Source organism: Pleurodeles waltl, chromosome 11, assembly GCF_031143425.1.
Source record: "Pleurodeles waltl isolate 20211129_DDA chromosome 11, aPleWal1.hap1.20221129, whole genome shotgun sequence".
In the NCBI taxonomy this organism is placed as follows: domain Eukaryota; kingdom Metazoa; phylum Chordata; class Amphibia; order Caudata; family Salamandridae; genus Pleurodeles; species Pleurodeles waltl.
Window position 1 is genome coordinate 49,992,552 of NC_090450.1, and position 22,912 is coordinate 50,015,463.

Consider the following 22,912-nt stretch of genomic DNA (forward strand, 5'->3'; position numbering starts at 1 on the left):
ACTTATCAGGATTTGTAATGCCTTTGCATTACAAGACAGTACGTAGTGCAACAAGGGGTCATTGATAAGTAAACCAGCAATCACAGCACTACATTTTAACTTATGGACAGCTGCGGTTTAATGATTTTGTAAAAGTATCAAACTACCTACTTGCATTGGCCACATCTGCTACACCAACACGTCCATTCCCTATAACAAAATTAACCCAAATAGTGACGGCTGTTCATGTATTCCTTTCCATCACCCTCGCACGTTTGTCACTAAATGTATGCTACCATTTTAAGCTCATTTGAATATTAATCACATTTATACAAACAGAATGGAGCCACCGCAGCAATAACATTCAATAGCCAATGAGATGCATGTAATTAGAATATAATCACTAAGGCGCTTGTTAACTTCGTGCTTTCAGAGGATACCATGGAATTTGGTTCCACTCAACCCAATTTAAATTAGGTTTTTTAGCAAGCGTCTCAATTAGCCTGCTGAGCCATACAGCTTTATTTAGGAGAGGTAATCTAAATTTACATCCGTGTCAAAAGTAAAAAACTAACATGAAAAGTGGGATGCGATGAGCATTTACATGGACAAAAGGGTGAATCGGGATTAAGACGTGATGAAACTGCCAATTTGCAAATACATACAAGAAATTGCTTTTAGGTGAAAAGTGTGGCACAGAGACTTTGAGGGTATTGTGGACTTGCACATGGACAATTCTTCAAAGCTTTTCAAACAACCTTAGGTCACACATACAGTTTTATGTTAACCTGTGGAAATCCAATCGCTCAAACATATAAACTATCAGACTGAAACAAGTAATGGTTTAAGAAAGCAAATCATGTTACATTTTAACAAGTGACAATTCTGCATGCAAACCACGATTCCATCTGTTTGATCTGTTTAAAGTATACATCAACTTCTACTGAAGCTCCCTAATAAAATATTGTTTCCTTATATGAAACATTTGCCTTTTCATCTTAAGCCCCTCCCTCAAACAATAAGTCTGGAACGAACCATCTACAATCCGAACATTACATCAAAAACACTGGAAGCACTGCAAACAAATTCCTGGGAAGTAATTTACTCTTTTAATATTTCAAGATAAATACAATAAAAGAAAAAAGCAACTTAACTGCATTTTTTATTTTTATTTTCAGTCTGATGACAAAGGCCTCGAGTGAAAAATCTGTAGATTTAACTGCCCCCCCATTTGTGCCATTCTGTACCTGCTATGCTGCATACACTGAGCAATCCGACTCCTAGATGAAAAGCAGCCTTGAACACCATTAAGGTTACAAAATGTAGCCAACAAATTTGGCATAGAGTACAACAGGTAATACAGTTCGTTGCACACAGCCATCAGATTTTATTGGGGAGGGGCTAGGGAACTGGGAATGGGCAAACTAACTGGCATTTTTAAATCACTTGAGTGTCTTTGCAGGCCTCAAATTACACTGAATATAATCCAAATTCAATTATAAATCCGTTTCGTAGTCGATATATTCCATATGTTATCCTTCTGTTACATATTAGACTTCTTACATCTTAGTACAGTAGTTTACGTAATACAAATTTAAACATTGTTCAGCTAATGTTACCTTTATGCCTCAGGTGCCATTTACCATTTTTAAACTAAAAGCCCAATACTCCCATCTGTCCATGTGAACAAGTACATTATAATCCGGAAAATACTGTAAAACATCCACGAATGACACTTGATCTGGTTTCTTGGACCCACAAGCTGACACCTATAGGAATAGTAAAGGTACAACTTTCAAGATTTCATAATAAATTAAAACCTCAGTGATTACGAAACTGCCAGTTAACCTGCAACACTAATCAAGGATCCAGCTCTATTTTGAAACAATCCAAAAGGAAATGAGGTTGTTTGTGAAGGCCATAGCTTTGGTGACAATCTGAACCAAATTAAGATCCTTTTTTCTGGATTGCGCCGTTTACTCCAAATGGGCAATTATTTGGTCATGGCCTTGATAGCAACAGCACATTCCTCCTGCATGGCACACAGGACGGAGACCTGCAAAATAAATAAAAATGTTAAAGGAATACGTTTTTTTCCTTGCTAACATACAAGTCAACACAAGTGAACCTTTTATAAACCCTATCTTAAGTTTGGGGGGGTGGAGGGGTTGGTACATTTAATCTATATTAATGAAAGGCAATCTGGGGGAGAAAAAAAAACGCAGTTGACTAAACAAAAACCGCACTTGCATGGACTGTTTAAAGAATCTGGTGTGTACAAAAGTTAAAGTAACTCAAATAAGTAATGGAGTAACACAAGTACTTGAGCCTTGGTCAATGTGAGGGTTCAAGTGTCAAGCTGACAGAAGCAAGCATAAAATTGACAAAGCAACAGGGACCTGAATGTCCACTCCTAATAAAACAATGTATTGGAGCAGCAGCAGCTTTTAGTCAACAGAAAGCTTCACACCAAACACGAACTATTTACGTTTGTTCAACTAAACCATCTGTAGTATGCAGTTAAGCATTCCTACCATAATCTCTTCTCCTGCCTCGTATCTTGTCTCAATCTCCTTTCCAAGGTCCCCTTCTGGTACCTTCAAATCGTCGCGAACTTCACCGGTGTCAGTGAGGAGAGACAGGTAATTGTCACAAATACCAATAAGCTGTGGAAGAAAATGGCTGCGTTAAATCAGTTTCTAAAGCAGAGGGGGATTTAGTAAGTCACAAGTGGAGACAACCAATTTACCTGCCGTGTAACGAGTCCAATAGACAGCACAGCTAGCGCTGCACAGAAAGTACTGCATGCAAACAAACAAGTACTGATACTCACATTCAAATTAAGACCTTTGTTGTGGAACGGGAGAAACGAAGGGAGGTGACCGTTTGAAAAGTTACATGCAACTCTCCACCTATTTTTTTGTATTTACTACTGTACACTGAGTATCGCAGCCCAAGAACAAAAACTTTTAGACGTTTGTTCCTGGTCTTTCAATATAAATATTGAAGATGTTACAAAGGGAACAAATGGTTCAAGACAGCCGCACTGTGTTACAAGCCTAGGCCTACAGTATTTCGTGGGTGTTTAGCCTAAAGGGCAGAAGGTCTAGTACACCGGAATGGTTCTTACAAAGTCTGAACGATCTCTTCATCAAGCCACACACTCACCTCTAGATACCCAACAGTCTTTCTTCCAGAAAGCATACACCATCCAGGCGCTAAGTGCAGGGAAACTAACTGGAATACGTTGTGGCGTTTTGACCATAGTCCAGCAGAAGGAAAGAGGCTTAATCCCATTTCCTCTCACTTGCCATGGTGATTGGCTGTACTAATTCACATCCGTCAGTAACACACCAGGGTAGAATGGTTTGTGTACATACCACCACACTCCAACACCCCAAACAGCATGTTCTATGAATGTCAAAGTACAGGTATATTTAAAAAAAACATTTTCCACTACTTTGTATGACAAATTGGAGCACAAACCAGCCTTAACACTGCATGCTTAGATTTAAAGTGAAACAAGCACCCCAATATAGCTCATAGAACTAAACTGTATCCATGTGACAAACTCACTTATTTCACAAGTGAAACTTGAGCTAGTGTCAACGTGGTCAAAAGCCTTTATTAGCCAAATATTTTCATGAAATGCTACCATTCGAGAGATCCTAGAAAGTCCACCTCCCAAAATGCATATGGAATAGATCTGTACAGTGAATCTTATTTGGAGTTGCCTAAGTCTGTTGCTCCACGCAATTAAGATCATATAACATATTGCATGTGGAGAGACTTCTGCCAGAATTAGCAAGGAAAATTAAACGAACAGTCTGGCACCACGCACTGCCAGTATAATGTTCATAAGGCAATGCAATTTAAGCTTGCCAACTCGACAGTGGTGTCATGGAAAACTTCTACGTGGTCATTACAAGTGGTACAATTAAGCCTTAAGTAGACACTCAAAATGAGGAGCAACCAAGTATAAGAGCTGTAAAAATACGTAATGGTGCTCTAGCGTATCAAATTCCTTACTCCATTCGTCGACATGCTACAGTCAAACTTTGGCAAAGATTTCTCTGGGAACACAAAAAAAAATAAGCTTTTCATAGACCACTTCAGTTGCAAATTTGATTTCTAGAGCAAAATATTTAGCTGGAAACCACTTTCTTTTGTTAAATTGGAAGCAGTCGCATTCCATTCTTATAGATATCTTGATATACTAAGTCCCACTGGAATAAGATGGTAGGTATTTTTCTATTTCTTACAATTTCATAAAGCATGAAGTTAATAAAAATATTGGAGATAGGGGCGCAATCTGTGGGCCAGCCAAGTGGGGCTACTGGGGTTTTTGTGAGCCAGACCACCCTTGACCAAGTCTTGGGATCAGTACAATAGTCCCAAGGCTGTTTAGTTACTTGCCCATAGTTAGTAAAGAATGCAAGAGTCGGATCGAAGAAACTGAAAATTACACTGAACCTAAAAATTGGCCCAAAGAGTAGTCTGAAAAGTGAATGACAAACCAAAGAAAATGCTAGTCTTAAGCATTGGTCTGAATCTGAACGTTTGTAATGAGGTTTTTCTAATTACTACAGTTTGCCTGGATTCCCCTTGTCAAGAATACTAAACTTCTACCTAGAGCATAATCAATAAGACACTATTAAAAAGAAAAACTGAGCCACAGTTTGTAGGAGATTTAATGGTTCAATGAGGTGCACAGTTTGCCATTTAATTTTCCTGTCAGAAGTCTGAGGCAGTAATTTTTCCCCACAATGCACCGTTTGTGGGTTGCTACCAGTGTTCCAAAAAAATAAAGGAGAGCTGAATAAGAAGAGACTGCCTGTGAAGTGACAAGCACTGCGCATAATAAACATGCGAACTGTGTGGATATCAATTAATGGCTAATTCTTCATAATTAGCATGCCACTAGAAAAGCAAATTTCAATGAAAAGCACTGTAGTGGACATTAATGTAAATACTTAAAGGGAGGACCCTTGACTAGTTAGTACCACATAGTGAGTCCACACTGGAGCTGGCAGTGTTTTTGGAGAAATTAATTTCAAACTTTACATAACACTGACTGGGATTCCGAAGTGATTACTACTGTTTAGTAGCGAAGCAGTAATACCTGCAGGCATTTAGATGTGCAAGCTAAAGCAGCCCTTTGTACGTGTAGTAGATAACATACTAAGTTCCGGACCACAAGTTTGATGGGGGTCAAGGTATTGTGCATTATAATAGGATACATATATTTTTCCACTTTGTAGCATAACAAGCTCTGTGGGTTGGTCATCTGGTCTCCAAAAATGTCCATACATTCAGAGAGCAGGTTCGAATATCAAAATCTAACATTTCAGTATCAGGTTGCAAGACTGAGTTGTCTAGGAGCTGGATGCCAGATTGCCCCTTATTTCTTTGTGAAAAGGTCCAGCCTGCAGGGGACTACTGGCAAGTCAAGCAAAGTGATGTACCACTGTTACCTTCCCCATGTGGGAGCTAGTAGAATTAATGAGCGGTTTGAGCTTCCTCACCACATACAGAAGTAGGAGGCAAAAAAACAAAAACAAAAAAAAAAAAAGTAAATATATCCTTGACCAGCTCATCTATAGTACATTGCCGTGTGAATCTAGGTGATGAACCCTGTGGGTGAAGTTTTAGCATCTTGTGTTCCAATGTGGCAAAGATCTATATCTGGTGTTCGACATGCATGAAAATATGGCAAAGGACGTGTGAGTGGAGGTCTCATTGATGGACTTGTTGCATCCTGCTTAAGAGATAAGCCGATTTTCTGTCCACCCCTGGGTGATACGCTGCCGGGAGGTTTATGCAAGGTTTCATCGGTCATTTCCTTATGCTCTGTGCTAACTGATCGCTGCAGAGAATAAGTGCCTCCTGGTTTCTGAGCGAAACACTGTCTTTTTTTTTTTAAGGAGGACTACCTGTATCAAAGTACGTGAGGAAATATCTGAGCACCAGTTAAGGACAGGAAATTTAAGAAATGGATGCAACTTGATCAGTCCACATTCTTTGGACCGACATGTCAAGCTTAGGAGACTCAATGAGGTGACAATGAGACAACAGCCAGCTGGTTCTGCAAATTGAGAACCCTCTGAGAATGAGGGGTAAGCCTTTGCTCAGAGTCTTGAGAATCGCTCCCCACTGAGTTACCTGGAATGGTTCCAAAAGTGAATTAATGGTATTGATTGAGAACCCCGATCTGTGGAGCAAGTTGATAGAGGGCTGAGCATCTTTGCAACATTTGTCTGTTTGCATTCTATCAACCACTCACTAGGAAAATACATTAATGCCCTTACTTCAGAAGTGTGAGGAAACCACCGCCAAGAAATGTTAATACGCTTGGTGCGGTTGTGATGCCAGAGGGTAGGACTTTGTACAAACAATGACGTGCACTTACAACCTTTGGGTAAGTGCTGTGAGCAGGCTGAAAGCAAGCATCTTTAGGGTCTATGGTGGTCATGAACTCAATCTTTTGTAACAGTGGGATGATATCCTGTAGGGTAACCGTAAAGAAAATGTTAAGAGGGGATCTTGGATGAGAGGCCTGAGATCTAGTTGAGGATGTAGAGTCCCACCATTCTCCGGGATTAAGAATGCTCAGTTTGCCTTGATACTGCTTAACTGGTTTAATTCCGCCCCCGCCCCCTTTTGTAAGGAGAAACTTTCTTTCAGAAGGTTACATGTTGTGGACTGATTAGGTGTCTGTATGGAGGTTTGTTTGGTGGCGGTGAAATGAATTTGAAACAATAACCATGCCATACTATGAATAGCACTCAACAGTTATTTCTGCTGCGTTCACAAAAGCACTGGTGCGGTGTACTGGTCTGTAGTGCCCCCAAGGTTTTTGTAACTTATCCATTTTGTCCACTTGAGTGCCTGAGAGTACTACATCAAAAGGAACATTAAGTACATTTGCTACTGCCACCCTCTTCCCCACAACATTCCTCTGATATCCTCATCATGCAAAGGCACATCTCCTGCTGCCTAAAGTGCAGCCCCCCCCCCCTCGCATTAGCTACTACGAATGATTTTGGCGGGCAGGGGGATTGGGGCTAATATAGTGTGGACCTGACAATGGTTTGTACTTTCTCTTTATTGTAGGGATTCAGCATTCTGTTTTACATTGGGTCCTCGAAAACTTGTGGACGGTTACAATGACTACCATGGGTAAACACTACACTTTCGTTTTGGTTAAAATCGCCACACCAAAAAACTCACCCATTTCAGGAGTAACATGCATATCCACTTTGTGGTATGCTGCCACTCTAGATCACAGTATGGTAATAACGGTGGGGTGGTTTAATGGGAACTAGCCCCAAATCTATTGGCCCGTTTGTCTGCATCGTAATCTTCAAGAGTAATTAGGGCTAAGTGGGTAGTCAGAAGGCTCCCAAAAAGTTTCATGGGGGGGTAATATGGAGCTGCAGTTCAAGGGACTCTGGTGCAGCCTTTGGAACTTCTCTAAAGGAGCAGTGTGGGTTGGCTCAGGGGGAGTGTCTTGGTACATACGGTCATTGCTTCGGACCTCTAATCAAGGGTAGGTTGCTCAAATGCTGCTGCCCCTCTGGCAGTGAAGGTCAACCGAGGCGTTTAACCCTTTGGCTGCTGTAAATTAAATCTGGAGGACACAGGATGGTAGCGTTGGAGATGGCTTTCCCTTCTATCATTTCTTCCACTCCCTTGTGGTACTGGTCAGGGAGTTGCTCTAGGACTTTCGTCCCTTTCCTCTGAGCCCTATCATACTGGGACAGGAGTTGGTGATGCTCTAGTGGGTGGCAGCATCTACTGCTATTCTTGCCTGCAGAATTGACAGGTTAGTCTTTATCAGGAAGAAAGTTGCCTGGGCTACAGCACTTCTCTGCCAGAGTCCAGTGTCTCGTGACCTCTGAACTGGGGAGTCTAAATGCTGGATAACTATTGTTCCCTATCCTGGTGTTTCTCTCTAGAATTTGACCAGCTCCTTTTAAGATGTCAGGAGCAGATTTAAAAACTCCCCTCAAGGGTGGGTAGATAGGTAAAGGAAACAAAGCTCTTTAGTAAGCACCTCAACCAAGTAAACACCCTCTGGGATAACATTTCTGCCAAGTGTCCCTTTGAAGAGTGTCACTAAACCTCAAGGGTCATCTGGGGGATGCTGGTAGAGTGTGGTGCCAAGTTCTCTGCTTGACATTAGGCATCAGGGCTGCCTGTGTCAAGAGTATAACTCGGTTGGTCCCCAAGAGTGAAGTCATAGGAGGTGTGGGGAGGGTGATTGATTAGTAGGAGGAGCAACAGCCTTGCCTCTAGGCATTTTCAGGACATTGTGAGCTCGACGTAAAAATAGCCTGTACCCACAACCATTTACAACCAGAGGAGTAAAACCCTGCGATTTAAAAGGCTTTGAGGGAAAGAATGTTGCAGCAGTCAGAGCCCAACATTAGATGGCATGAGTACGCAAGCCCATGTTTATCTACATCCACACGTTCTACAGAGGTCTCCAAACTTTGAACTAGTATTCTTACAATATAATGTATTCAACCTTTATGCCCAATATGGTTCCCCCGCCCCCTTGCAGCAGAATTCCAGGGGCCATAAACTCATCTATTGTTTCCCGGGGTGTGGGATGCACGGGATGGGGACAAAAGTGCCACAAACTCGGTTTCACTCTTTGAAGACCGCATAGACTGAAAGGCCAAATAAGGACTTTAAAAGATGAAGACCAGGTAGAACGATGCAGTGTGTCTCGGAACATTTGAGGTGCAGCTTGCACACAGTGAATAAGGTGCACAGGCAATGTTGAGTTTAGGTTCCTAGAACTGATATGTTGATGATCATGATCAAAATGTAATGCTAGGGAACTGCTCGCTGCGACCCATGCTTGGCATTATGATATGGCAGTTACGTGCAAAAGGGTCTTACAATGCAGAAGTGCTGTAGGAGTGGATTGCTGAGCTATATGTTGGTCACAGGAGGACGAGGCAGCTACATATGCAGCTTTATATAGGCAATGGAATCAGGTTTGCGCTCTGGTGCGCTAAGCACGCTGGGGATTTTGGTGCATTGCATAAGTGTGGATAGAACAGTCAGCAATAGATTCTCACCCCCGCCTTCCCCCCCCCCCCCCCCCCCCCCAAACACACACCTGGGAGTTGTTCCATCCAGATATGCACAGCCGTAAGGAAATCTAATGGAAGCGATATCAGCCTGAAGTAAAATGTCATCTTAAAGGATGAAATTGTTACCAAGGTGGTTTACGGAAGACTTTGCAGACGGAGTGGTGCCCCTGAGCCTGCTTATCATTCATGTATACCCGTACCGAAATTACTGGAGGTAGGCATAGTTTTAGCAATGTCAGACACATTCAATGTGGGCTAAGCGCAACAACTTACCCACAGAGCAATATTCCTGCTACTTTTGAGGTGGACTTAAACTACGAGACTACATGCATCAACATTGCCGGCCGCCGCCCCCCCCCAAAAAAAACCACCCAAGACTATTCACTCCACTGGAGTAACTTCAGTTCTCAATCGGCCCCCATAATTAACACATCTGATCTTTAGAACACACCGAAAGGGTGTATTGTTGCTATAATAGCCAGCTAAATTTTAAAATCCACCTTCTGCAACAGCTGGGTGAATTAAGCACCCTTCCAAAATCCTTACAAGGTTGTGAGAAGAATCAGCCTCAGCCACTCCCTCAGTTTAGAGGAGAGGGAACAGTGACTGAAGGGACTTTCCAACTACTTCTTGCTTGGTATTTGACTGAAGCTAGCCCCCTACAGACAGGCAAACCAATGAATACCTGCTGTAGTAATTCAACACCAGCACAGTCAACCAACCCCAGATGCTCAAGCAAAAATTGCAACGCATTGCTACCGCTTGAAAAAGGCCCACTTTCAAGTCTGCCATTTCAAAGGGATCAATTACCCTAGCTGCCAGAGCCACCTTCAAGTCACATGACACATACCGATTGGAATTTAGTCCCACCTTTGCTAGGGGTGAGATAGTGCCCTTTGTTTACACAGTCTTATATCGCTGATATTTCAGGTTGGTTTTACTATCAAGTCATGAGACATTGCATTACGCAATGTTGTGGCTGGAAGTTGTCAGAATAAACTTATCTTTTGGTGTCCATCAGAGGCGGAGTTAGAATGAGTCACTATGACGTGCCCCATAGTAGGATGTAGAGATTTTAGAATCACAAGCTGGTTACACATTTTCCACTGTGGAGGAGTGTTTTAAAATCAGACACGCTCAATGACTCAATACTGTTAGACCTAACTCAGCCTCTCAGTATTTAAGCTATGTAAATCATTCCTAACTGACCATTTAACAGAGTTGTAAAACACGCACTTTCCTGCCTTAAAAAGGTGCCATGACGTTTTCCTGGCAAACGTGCTAGGATCACGACACTCTTTGGAATGGCACAGCATCATGTCTTGTGTCAGTCTTGAAAACATGCTTGATGGTCCTGCTTGCTTAGAGAGGGGAAAAATACCGTATTTCTTATGTACTCAGGTGTAAAGGTTATCTCGCTTATTGTGCTCACATCAGACGAACCTCTGGCATTTATAGACAATCACATTCCCAAATTAGTTACTTGTCCTGTAAATACATTTAGTCATACACTTCATAGATGCACTGACTTAAGTGTAATGCATCAATCTATTCAAGGACATCAATTTTCAACAACGTATGGCACTAGTACATTATGCCGAGTACTGTGCATTGACTGGCTTTTGAAAAACGTTTTTTAAAAAGTCACAGCAGAAGATTTCACTATGCTCATCGTCCAACACAACAGCATTATCTGTTATTTCTCTAACTAGTTTGTGACCAACCAGACTCCATCGAGTTTTTATCTAATTGTGTACCCATCACATGCGTGGTTGTGCATTTGACGCAAGATGAATACAGGGAACCACTATAGTTTGATCTTGAGCTACAGACATTTCTTTTCCTGTTAAAAACTCAATTCTTTGATTTTATTCTCCTCCCAAAAATAAGTTTAGATAGCGACAATTTTCCTTGTCAACTAAAAATCCCAATTGATCTGATATGCAAACTACCTCTCGAATGCATGTTTAACATTAAATTATTCCACTTTTAAAAGTAATTTTGGTATGGTAGCTGTGAGTGACAAGTACTGCTAAGGTAGTTTGTATACAACCTTATAAAGTATCATCTTTCAGGATACTTTCTAAGGCTCACAAACTCATTCAGTGAGGACTTTGCCCCTAGACAGCCTTCATACAATACCCAAGCAAGTAGGGCAACACTATAATTCCTTAAGACCGGCCTTTGGAGTTTTGGCCCTTTTCACAGCTTGAAAAATGTGAAAAGCCTAGGCACTAAAAAACCCAGTTGCAAAGACTCAAGTATCTACAGTCATCTCAGCATGTTTGTTGTTCCCATCATAGGCTCACTACTCAACTTGGAATATATATACTGCATCATTTTTAGGTACTAGTTTATATTTCTGCGTTCGTCTCTTCAGCATTATCCACAAAACTTTAAAATGTCAAGAACCAGGCTGCCCAACTGATTATAGTAATAGACTCTGTATTGGTTGCCCCATCGTCAATACATTGCATTTAAAGGTGCCATGTATGTACCCTATGGAAACCCTCCTTGCTACATCTATAAAAGATTTAGGAAAAAAAAAACACGACACCTAAACTGGACAACTGCACCAGTAAACGTTCTTCATGAAGCCCATCTAAACCGTGGATACATAAGAATGCGTCCCACCTTGGCCTAGAACTTGTGTCTCTAGTGATTGCCAGACGGTAGCTAAAGACGCCTTCAGAGGAGTTCACACCCTTGACAGCACTTAAATTAGCATAGGGTCACATTTCCCTTTTAAAGTGAAGATACTGCTGTGTTTATTTTACAATATTATCTTCAGGCTGCAGATAGCAAGGTCTCTTACTAACTAAGCAGTGAAAAAGCCAATGGGTGATCGGAGGGCAGAGGGGAAGCACTGAGGCATTTAAATGTTAGCTACTATTGAGAACAAAATGATGTTAACTTCATTTTAATTTTGTCCACTTCAAAATGGGACATTTTTAAACAGGCCTCTTGCTTCCAGTGGCCAGTAGATTTGCTATATTTATAGCTGAAAAGTGTGTTTGTATTAAAACGAGAAGTTTAAAGTGAAGAAAAATATTTTTATGAAACATTAAGACAATGTTAATATTTTGTGAAGAACGTTTCTTCACTCTAAATCAGTGTTCCAACCTTTTGCCTTCTGGACCCCCGCTGAGTCTGGAGTCACCAACTGAGTCATTGCTGGAGGGCCCAGGACTAAAAACAGTATTTGAAATGCAAAAATGGACCCAAAAAAAAAAACACATACAGCAACAAGCTATCAAACAAACAATAACATTTTAATTTGCAAACAAAAAAAAACAAAAAAAATAGGAAGGTTGGGAGTTTTTCTAAATTCAACTGAACCCACACATTGTCCATACTAAATTCTGTTTGATGAACATGCACTGCTCCCGTGAATCAGTGCGAGAATACTATTTTTTTTTTAGCATCCAATTTAAAATACCTTGACATTTACAGTAGGTTTTAAATTATCAGTTAATATTACTCAATGTAAGCAGTCACAGGACCACGTGTCTGTCCGTTTCTCCCCCAACCCAGGAGGCTTTGCAGACCCCTAGGGGGTCCCTGGACCACAGGTTGGAACCACTGCTCTAAATTCCTCCCATTCAAATAAATGAGTTTCTGTTAAGTGTGGTATCTGTTTACACCTATTCACATATCCCGTTCATTCGCACACAAGACCACGCTCTCACTGGCACATGGCAACCCTGTCATAGCACCCTTAGTCAAAAAGTATTTTGTTCAAACCATGGTTTCTGGCTGTAAGACATTAGACTTAGTGAGCCGACGGGGAATGTCTAGTAACACTGCACAAGGCCTTTGCCTTCAGTAGCCCACAATGATTCACTGATCAAATGCAGCTCTCACTACATAAAAGGTTGGAGACTCCTGGGCTACAATACCATGGCAAAAGATCTGCAGCTATGTTGAATTATTAAGTATTTAGGAAAGCCATCAAAAGAAAACGGGTATACCTGTAGGAGTAGGTTTGCAGGATCTATTTTCTGATTCACATGCTGCAAGTTGGTCCAGAATTGTCTGCTATGGATGTCAACCTTCATTTGGTTGAAGGCCATCTCCTTTAAGAGGCTTGCGCCCTAGGAGTTCCTGCATTTGCACACCATCTTCAGGTTTTTCCCTCCTTGTGACCTATACGTAAACTTTCTAGCAGCATTAATCTTTTGTGGTTTCATATGCTGTGCATTAATCTCATAGCAGTATCGGTCTCCTCAGAGGGCTGGGAAGATTTGAACTTGACGGATTTAGCACGGTCTCACCAGAGCTTCCTCATTTACATGAATGAATACAGTAGGTTTAACGGAGGAGCAGGTATTTAACACAGTAGTCGTTTGAGAAATTGGCAAGAAAAGCCAGGGTTGCTCCATTGAGGGCATCCCTTTTCCCCTCTAAAGTGACAGCTGTCTCCTTGTAGCACGTTTGAACTGACTGCATGATGGATAATGCAAGGATCACCATGCACACTTGCATCCATGGTGCGCTGATGTAAAGGAAACTAAGAAATGAACTCCCTTACCTTCATGGCCTGCTTCCTGGAGCTACTATAGAATAGCTGTTGAGGTGCCTGGCGTGTATGCAACTTTTGGCTCTTTGAAGATGGCAGCTTTGTAGTTACAATGTGAAATTAGGAAGAAAACGCGAGTTTGTCCTCATGACAGCTTGGCCCTTATGTATTTTTAAAGTATGGCGCCCGAGCGATAACTGCTTGTAGTTTGCATACTGCAATGATGTGGCAGCTACTAAGGCGGCTGCTTTACAGTATTAATGGTTTTTATTAGCAGAGCGAGCTTCCACGCTGTTAAGGGTGCAGACCTTGCAGCCACTACTCATTTAGAGGTGAACTAAAGTGCTTTTCCAAGGAGTCTGCCAGTGCATGCTACAGCGGTGCATGGGTGAACCCCGGACAATGCACAGATTTGGTTGATCAAGCAAGTAGGTATTAAGTAAGAGTGTTTCTAGTTCTAATATCCATAAAATATATGTTCTTGTGGTTTTATCTTCCATTTGTGGGCAGCATTAGACAGCTGCTTGCCCTAAGCCTGTATATTAGCAATACCTGGGAGGAGTACTGCCACCAGGCTTGTTACAATATACCAGAAGTAGTTCTTGTGGCATTGCTTTGTGTAAAACTAAGCGTCCTTTGAATTTATGGTGGCACTGTAGTCCGGTTTTTGGGTGTGGTATTAACTCCTTAAGCACTTTAATGCTTAAATGTTGATGTCTTATGCCATTGTTGAGTTTCCTTAAGTATAAAATGGGACAGACATGGTTTTGGTACAAGTAACTTGTGTAGACTGCTGTTTAAAAAAAAAAAAAAATCCAGAAGACTTTTTTGCCTACTTTAATAGGAACTCTTAATTTCTGTTAGACTAACAGTCTTTACCCTGTGTGTTGATGCAAGCATTTTTTAATAACTTTATGCAATCAATCAGTATTTGTATTAGATGACCAACCTCCATGTGCTGAAGAATCCACTATCCAAGTCCTACTGTCGTTATATGATGTGGGTGTGCTTGATGAGTCACTTGGCCAGTGGCCTACAGTTAGTTGGAGATTGCTCCTCTTCTCTTGCCTCTATCAGAAAAGTGCAAGTTTCGGGGGTATTGCCATTGCAGTGGTGTGCCCTGTGGGCCTGATAAAAGGAAAAGGGTGGTTGTGGGGTCCCAGGAGGTTGAAACTCCTTTATTTAGTGGCCTCTTGATCTGTATAATCCCTTTTTGAAAGATTAATTAAATTGAACAGCTTCAATTGCCTTTGTGGTTTCATTGTCTTAGCGGTAGGGCCTGGCCTCGTCAACCGCTGGTCTAAACAGAGCATCACCTGTGAGAGGCATGTTGATGAATGAGGCTTGCACTTTGGGCTTGACCCACACTTAGTCAGGGGTGTCCTCTCAGGGTTCTTGTGCACAATTGTCTGCTGGCCAGGTCTACTGCATCGACAGCTGACGGGTGGCAAGTGGGAATGGCTTTCCCCTTTGCACAATTGTTTTGCAAGTGTGTACTCTGCTGCTGCATGATCTACTTGATTTCCTTCCAATGTTGGTGACCATAGCTGTTGAGTAGTGCTTTCAAGCTGATGATTCTCCATTGGGTGGAAGCAGCTCAGTACATCTGCCCATCTTCATATGGCTGCTCACCATATTTGGTGGAAGTCCCATTGATATGGGGCATCACCACTCTTCCTGAATCAGAGTGAGGAAAACATTCTCCTTTAAATAACCTGGAAGACTCAGCTGAGGGGTTACTGCCTTCAACGTGTTTTAAAAAATCCCCTTTCCCTACAAGTGTCCACACCACTTCACATGCATGCAGTACATTGCCAGGTCCTCTGACCTGGAAGGTCCTGTGTTATCTTCCTCAGTGGAGTCAACTGAGCGCTTATAAGTTTCTCCTGGGTCTCTTTGTCCTACACAAATGTAATGCACCCGTGCCCCCAATCTAAACCCCTCATGTTACTCTTCGTACGACTTTGAGGTTGACGGAGGCTTGATGGCATCTACTCCAACTTGGATGGCATGCAAGGATCAGAAGCCCTTTCAGGGCTTTATCAAATTCCTTCCTCCGAAGTAGTGATGCAAGTTAAGCTTTGAGACATAACTTCTTCAGTTTGACCAATTGCGTTTGTTGCTCGGCGTTATAGGTCCCTTTTTAGGCATCTGGCTTCTTGTCTCTTTCCAGATTGCTTCCCAGCACCAATTAGAGCCCTGCAGGTTTGCATCCATCTGTGCCCTTGGTTGAATCAGCGTGGCTCTTAGTAGGTCTTTCATTCTTCAAATGCTAACTGCTTCAGCACCGAGGTAGCTTTACTGGACTTAGAGTTTGAACCATATGGCTAGGTTGTTACATTATACCTCTTATGGTCTGCTACCCAAGGTGTCTCAAGCCAACTGTTTCTCCTGTGTACTTTGTTGCTGGAACCCAAGGCTTTTCCAGTGAGGACGGATTCTTTTCTATGATGGCCTAACGTGCCCACAGTCACTTTTTGTGCACCTTCATTTTAGGATTGAACTCGCACTCCGCGGGGCTGTGTTCTTTGAGAAAGCAAAGGAAATATACATTTGTGAATCTTTGTGGGTGGGTTCTTAAAATCAAAGTGCAAAAAGGGGTATTCTCCATTTCCCTTCATGGCCCCACTTTTATACTTTCTCTGGCCATGTGCTGTGTCGGCTGGTCTATTTTGGTGGAAGCAGATTACAACCCTGTTCTGTATTTTTCTTTTGAAAAATCGAATCTGCTGTGAATTCTCAGTACTCTTCTGTCCTGCACCCCGACCCAAAAAATAATTTTAAAAAGGGTAGAAGGTTCTGAAGATTTGTCATGTGCAGTAATTTCTGGGGTGTGTTCCTAATATCACCATAAAGTGGGCTGGTTGACTACAGATTGGGCAATCCTAGGCTAAACACCCAGATGGAGGAGTAATGCAGAGAAGGTGATCTAGTGTAACCTGATGCAACTTCACTCAATTCTGGTCACTTTCCGGGCAAAATTACCATAGATTAAGACTGAAGATGCTAACTAGTTTTCTTTCAGCATAAGATCAAGCATTAACATGTGAAAGCGCCTTAAAAAATGGTCTTATGTTCGTTTGGTCTAGGACTTCCTTACTCTCCACTTTTAATAGGCAACTTTATCTTATGATAGTTATGTTGTGCATACTATGTCTGGATCTGAATGACGAATGTGATCAATGACAGGTCATATATACATAAATACATTCAAAACATACTCGCCTGATACACTGCCAATTTTAGAGTACTTTATATCGCGCATTTCTATTTACTGGTGTGGGGGCAGAAGGACAGCAATTCACTGAATCGGAAAAAAACATATTGAGCTGCCGGTTGGCTCTTAATGCAGCGTAAAACGTGTAATGGTGGCACCAACCTATATAACGTTTGGAATCAAGTGAAAGATGGCCGTATTTGAAACGGAAATCACCAATGTTCCCATACTCCGTTGCCAGGCATGCATCTTTTTAAAAGATACCCCATTTGTTAATTTCCCACTTGCCTTTTACAAATGTCTGAGTCACACTGAACAAGCGTTCACTTGTAATGGTCGTTAGCGCGCACTTTGCCGTTTAACTCGGATATGCACGGCACTGCAAATGTTAATGCAGTCATTGGCAGAAGTTAAAAATGTCAATTTTGCAAGAACTAGGTTTGTTCTTTAATCAAATCCATCATAGTGTAATCGAAATAAAAGAAACATTACAATTACAGTTCTAAAAAAAATTCTCATGTGATTTTTATCTTTAAATACCTCAGTGGTAAGGAATAGATTTGCTTAGAACTACAAACTTAGGACACTCGGTAACTAAGAAATACAGCCTAACACTGGCTGATCCAAACTTAATGCCCCTCCCATTTGTTGGGCCAGTTCCAACAATTCCCAGGAATTCATGCCGAGGTTTACAGAAACATGGAAAAGCACATCTTCACATCGAGGATGGAAAGCACCCACTAGGATTAATTCCGAGATACTGGCTTGTTAAAGGCAAGTGTAGTCAAGTAAAAATCACAAATTCGCTCTTTGCAATTGCTGGTCACCAACAGATCGTGTCTGTCCATGAACAGTCACAAAGCACAGTATTCACAACAGTTAATGTATAACCAGTACATTACCAATGTTAAAGTCAACTGTAAAAAAGGCTAGCGCCCGACCATGCATTGCTAAAGCTAGGCTTATGACTTGGAACAAGAATCAAAGACAAGCTTCGTAGTTTATGAAACTTAACTGTAGTGTAAAAAGTTTTTCATTTCCTAGGGCAGGGTGAAGAGGGTGGGAGTGTCCGAGACGGAGTTCCAGAACAACATCACCATGACCCCCTACCAATAAGCATCCCAAACCAACAGTCAACCGCCCGCTGGGCAAAGTAGTGTTTAAAAGGGTTCCATTGTAATGAATGAAACTAGAAGAATTGCTGTAGACAAGGAAGGGACAATGTCCACTTTCATGGATTCTGCCAGCAAGTGATTTTAGTCTTCTGATCTGAATTAGGTATGAAACCAGCTTATCTACAACCAGAAGACCGTGTCCTTAATTACACCTTTTGCGTTGATGCACGGGCCTGAATACTGCGTTTGTATATTTTCTGTATGTAACAGTTTGTTTACTCACTTGGTAATCTTGCCTTTTGATATTTGGAACATCCATGTTGTGAGTGGAAGGGCAGATATCTTCATATTTCTTACCACTGAATATATCAATACCAACCAGGTGAACCTATGGAAAACAAATTAGACAGTTCAGGCGAGAGTTTCCAAGTCTGCAGCAGAAAACAATTGAATGTTAAGCATTAGTGAATTAAATATGAGAGGAACTGCACTATTAGCTCCAAGGCAAACCTTGGGCTTTCCCTAAAGCACTAGGTATTCAGAACTGCTATTTTAACAGCTGCGCAGGAGAGCAACAGAGCATGCCTGATCTCAGCTGCCCAGCGACCATCTATGGTTGCCAAGGGTGCAGGATTTTTCCTCTGACGGAAATCATTAGCGGAACAACCCTTTGTAGTTTACTGAAATACAGCTTTGCTATACAGGGAACCAATACGGCTTGAAATGTTTGGACAGTTGTCTGATGTGTGAAAACCGGATGTTATCAGTTGTACTTTCAGATGTAAAATCTCCCCGTGCATTTGAGTGGAAGCACTTCTTAGAACTTAAGGGTAGACATCCAACAGACAACGTGACATACTAAAAAAAAGTTTGGGGCAGTCGATTATGAGAATGATTGTGTCATGCGAACGGCTAAAGGCGCTCATCCGAGCAAGAAAATGTGCAAGTGCTGACCCAAAACAGTGGGTTTATTTTGTCAGACCAATAGCATTTTAATAACATTTGCATCTATTTTACGACAATGCGAACAGATCACTATTCGGGAGTGCCTTAACAGCTAAACAGATACAATTGCAATTTCATGTCAACAGCAGACGTAATTTTGTCAAGCGTTATTGAATCAGCCTAATTGCTAAACTTATTCTAGCGAGTTATATCAAGACTTATAAATTAAACCTTAGTGTGATCTCCTTCACGTCATCGGCCCATATGTTAACCAAACTCTGGGTATCGCAAACTTATGTAAAAAGTGGGCTAATTTGTCTCAAATACATTGACAATAGTACCCTGGAGCAAATACTCATGTTTACCCTGTGTATTGGTCTCTCTAGAACTAGGTTTGTGTTCCATTAAATACAGGATAATGTTGCTATAAAGTTTACATATGATCACTACTTGGCATAAACCGCACTCCACTGAGTAGAGCCCAATAGGCAACTCTTTTCTAGATCTTTTAAATCTGAAATTGTCCTGTGCTCTAAACGGAGCATTAAGTTACGAGATGAAAGGAGGATCAGCATGAAATCCGTTGTCTTTGATAGTGACTACTGAAAATTTGATTTACTTCAAATTGAAATACTTAACTATTAACACTAATCAAATACGAGAAGGGTGGTCCCACTTTCTATGTTTAAGCATCTGTAGTATGGCCATCATTGTTATTAGAATGAAAAAAAAAAAAAACATTTTAGAGGCTGGTGTCAATAGCTAGAAGGAAGCGTTCCCCACCCTAACAAACCAGCCAAAGTCTTGTGGGTTAGTCACCCCCAGTAAAGCAGCAGCAGTAACGAAGCATTTCTTGAGTTGGGAAAATAAGCCCCAGGAAAGGTCTACATTTGCAGAGCTCATAACCAAATGGTTGCAATGTGTCAATATGTCAGTAACATACAATGAACTATGCAATTAAAAAGATACTGTCGAGCCTAAACATTTGTAAGTTGACAAATCTAGTACTTCAATGACAAACCTAGCACCATACGTAGCAAGATGGGAAAGGCCTTCCTACACCTGGCTACGCCGAAAACACCCTGCCCATCATGCAAAATGGAATACCCCCAGCCCCCTATCAAGCCTAGTACAGTAACCAAAACACAACACCGGTGGTTACGTGCCAGGTTTCTTAACTTACGACAAAAGAGGACAAAAAAGTAAAAGCCACATTAAGTGTTGCAGGAGAAGTATGGTCCACATACGTATCAGCAAACGACCAAGTAGACCCTAAATGTAAAATATATAGTCACTTCGCCAGAACACACACCTTACATTGCCACCACTTACAAGAGCACCATTTTACAGCACCGATTATAGATTTACCTTGGCATGTCCGTGCTTTCCAGTTTTGGAAGTTGACATTTCAACGATCTTGCAGGGACGTCCCTTTAATACCACAAACCCATTTTTGCGCAGTGCAGAGCACTGCATTGGGAAAGTGGTGGAAGCCCCAGCATCTCCAGTGGTGAAGTCAATGTCATCAGCCATGGCGAGGAGTCTGTACCAGTACTGCAACAACAAGGGCATCAACTTACGTTTGTTAAAAGAAAGGACTGTCTAAATGGGACAAAGAACAGTCGCCTATTTACAAGCGCTCGGGTGCATACCTTACAGTAAAGGGCCAGAATGCATAAAAAGTTTGCGTGACAACTGGCACATTTTATAAGTGCGAAAATGCGTTATGCGATTTTGGGCAGCGCACACGCGAAAGGGTAAATTACCAAGTGTAAATGGATCTGGGTTTAATATGCAAGCGACAATTCTGCCCATTGTATGCATGCTTAGAAAGAGTCAGATGATAGTCTGACCCAAGTTTTGTTACTCCGTCATACAAACGAAATATTGCATAAAAAGGGATGTTTCCTAAAGCATAACACACCGTGTATAGTCACAAACTACGCCCTGCCCAATTTGTAGCCTTTGGAAAGGCCCCGGTTTTGTGCCCCGCGCCCTGCCCACGTGTCTACGGAAGACGACTCAGGAAAGGAAAAGTGGCCTGCTGGAGGTGCAGCCTCACCCCCTAGCACCGACAGCCGCTACCCACCAGCGACCTGCTGACAGCTCTGCCCGGAACCACCCCGCGAGGGTCCGTGCGGCCGCCTTCGGACCGGCACGTGGCTTGGAGTACAACAGCACGGGGCGAGCGACAGAGCCCAGAGGGAGGAGCGGAGTGCCCAGCAGTGGAAGTAAGAGAAACGCGGCCTTGAGGCCCGGTCTTTGGAGCACGCTTTCAGTCCCACGGAAACACCCCACACGAGGGACGTTACGTAAGAAAGGGGTTCACATTCCGAGGTGACTCGGGCACCTATCGGATCCTAACCAGAGCTCCGCCCAGAGCTCCTCAAGCTGTGGGACCGGTGAGCAGACACCTACTGGGCCCGCGCGTGAATCCCACCCCTCACAATAACCGGCGTGCAGCCCGCCCGAGTACCGCGACCCGCCCTCGCCCCCCAGGCAGGCAGCTCCCATCATCCGCCGCCTAAACAAGCGTCTATCCCCTGCCCCAGGAGTTCCTACAAGCCAGCCCTGCCCGAATAGGCCTTCCCGCCCCCGGCAGCCGCCCCTCCCCGCTTCACCCGAGCGTCGCGCTAGCAGCCACCGGACTACCGCTCTCGAAACTAGTAGGGCTTAAAAACGATTCGCCTGTCCGCCGACCCGGCTCTCGGGGGCGCTAGGGGAGAACCCACGCGCCATGCCTAGTCCTTACCTTCCAACAAAAAAAGGAACGTCACTGCGCATACGCGCCCAATTTCACTGCGGCAGCCCTGCGAGAGGGGGAGGGCCTAGCCGACGAGCTCCCAGCCGCCCTTCCACTTCCGGCTCGCAGGCCCAGCGTGACGCGGCCGGCCCCTCCTCGCTGGCTGGCTTGGCTCGATGACAGCGTCAGAGGAGACAGACTACCGCGGAAGAGAACTGTCTCCGGCCCTTCAACTTTGGAAATACGTCAGCCATCTTAACGTGGCACAGTCGAACCCTCTTCACGCCTCCGTAGGATTATTAACGGATTCTGCTTTAATTTTTAGCGAATGCTGAAGTTTCTTAGTGACCGCCAAATGCTTTTGTAAGACTGCTAGCAGCTGATGTTGTAAGAGAAAAATTGCATTTGTTTTTTTGGTTCATACAAGGAAGCCTGAAGCGTTTGTAATGAATGCACGAAACAGCGGCAGTTGCATTACTATCAAACAAAACGCCTCTTCTCTCTTAAACCTGTGCGTATTTCTAAAGAAAGTTTACCCTTCGGCAACATGGCGGACCGTTTTGACAATTCAGAGTGGGGTGGTTTTACTTTGAGTCCCTCGTCTGTTTCCACTGCCGGGCCTCCTCTGGAGGGCCTGTCTGCGGGCTGACACCCCAGTGCAACCCCGCCTTGCGGCATGCATGCAGCGGTCACGCCCCTGGCTGCTGTGAATGGCTCCCTGCCCCAGCCACTGCTTGCTGCTTTCAGACGCATCAGTCCCACTGCTTTTGCAGCGGCAGCAGTTATAATAGTGCTGCCAGGCCTGGCCTGAGATTGGGGAAAAAACCTGGCTCCTGGTACCGCCATTATCCTGCCCAGTCATTGCTGACGCAAGAGTCCTTGTGTGGAAGTGAGACCGGGCGCTGTGATTGTCAGTGGCTCCAAAGACTCTGCTGTGACACGGAGAAGCATGGCGGGGAAACACTGCATGTGCACACCTCATGGACTGTATTGAACACAACAGTTTCCTTTTGGTGGCACTTTTAAGATAACCTACTTGTAAACGATAACGCATGCAAGTGAACTGGGTGAATAAACATGTTATTCCTAGCAGCAGAGACTGGATCGTTTTCATTAAAGCGAGTGCCTCAAGAGCTCTTAGCTGCTTTTCACTGAGTTTGATCATTTTCACTTTTATTATTTTTATTTTCTGTATCAGTGGTAAGTAGCGATCCTGTAAATTGGAGGTAAGAGAAAGAGAGCTAGCCCCGAAACGGGCGGAGTCACTAGGACAGGAGTCTGAAGGTC

The 22,912-nt window shown here is 43.0% G+C and overlaps 1 protein-coding gene across 2 annotated transcripts; it reads right to left on the bottom strand.

Moving 5' to 3' along the window:
* Positions 1 to 1,065: 1,065 nt before the first annotated feature.
* On the bottom strand, positions 1,066 to 21,772 carry EIF5A2 (eukaryotic translation initiation factor 5A2). 2 transcript variants are annotated; one of them, XM_069213025.1, is made up of 5 exons: positions 21,635 to 21,772; positions 20,251 to 20,436; positions 18,221 to 18,325; positions 2,514 to 2,645; positions 1,066 to 2,035 (listed from the first exon to the last, which is right to left on the bottom strand). In XM_069213025.1, the coding sequence occupies exons 2-5, from the start codon at positions 20,413 to 20,415 to the stop codon at positions 1,973 to 1,975; spliced, it is 465 nt and encodes a 154-aa protein (XP_069069126.1). In that variant the 5' UTR covers positions 20,416 to 20,436; positions 21,635 to 21,772; the 3' UTR covers positions 1,066 to 1,972. The 2 variants fall into 2 exon arrangements, with proteins under 2 accessions (XP_069069126.1, XP_069069127.1); XM_069213026.1 differs by having other exon boundaries at positions 21,504 to 21,642.
* Positions 21,773 to 22,912: the final 1,140 nt, after the last annotated feature.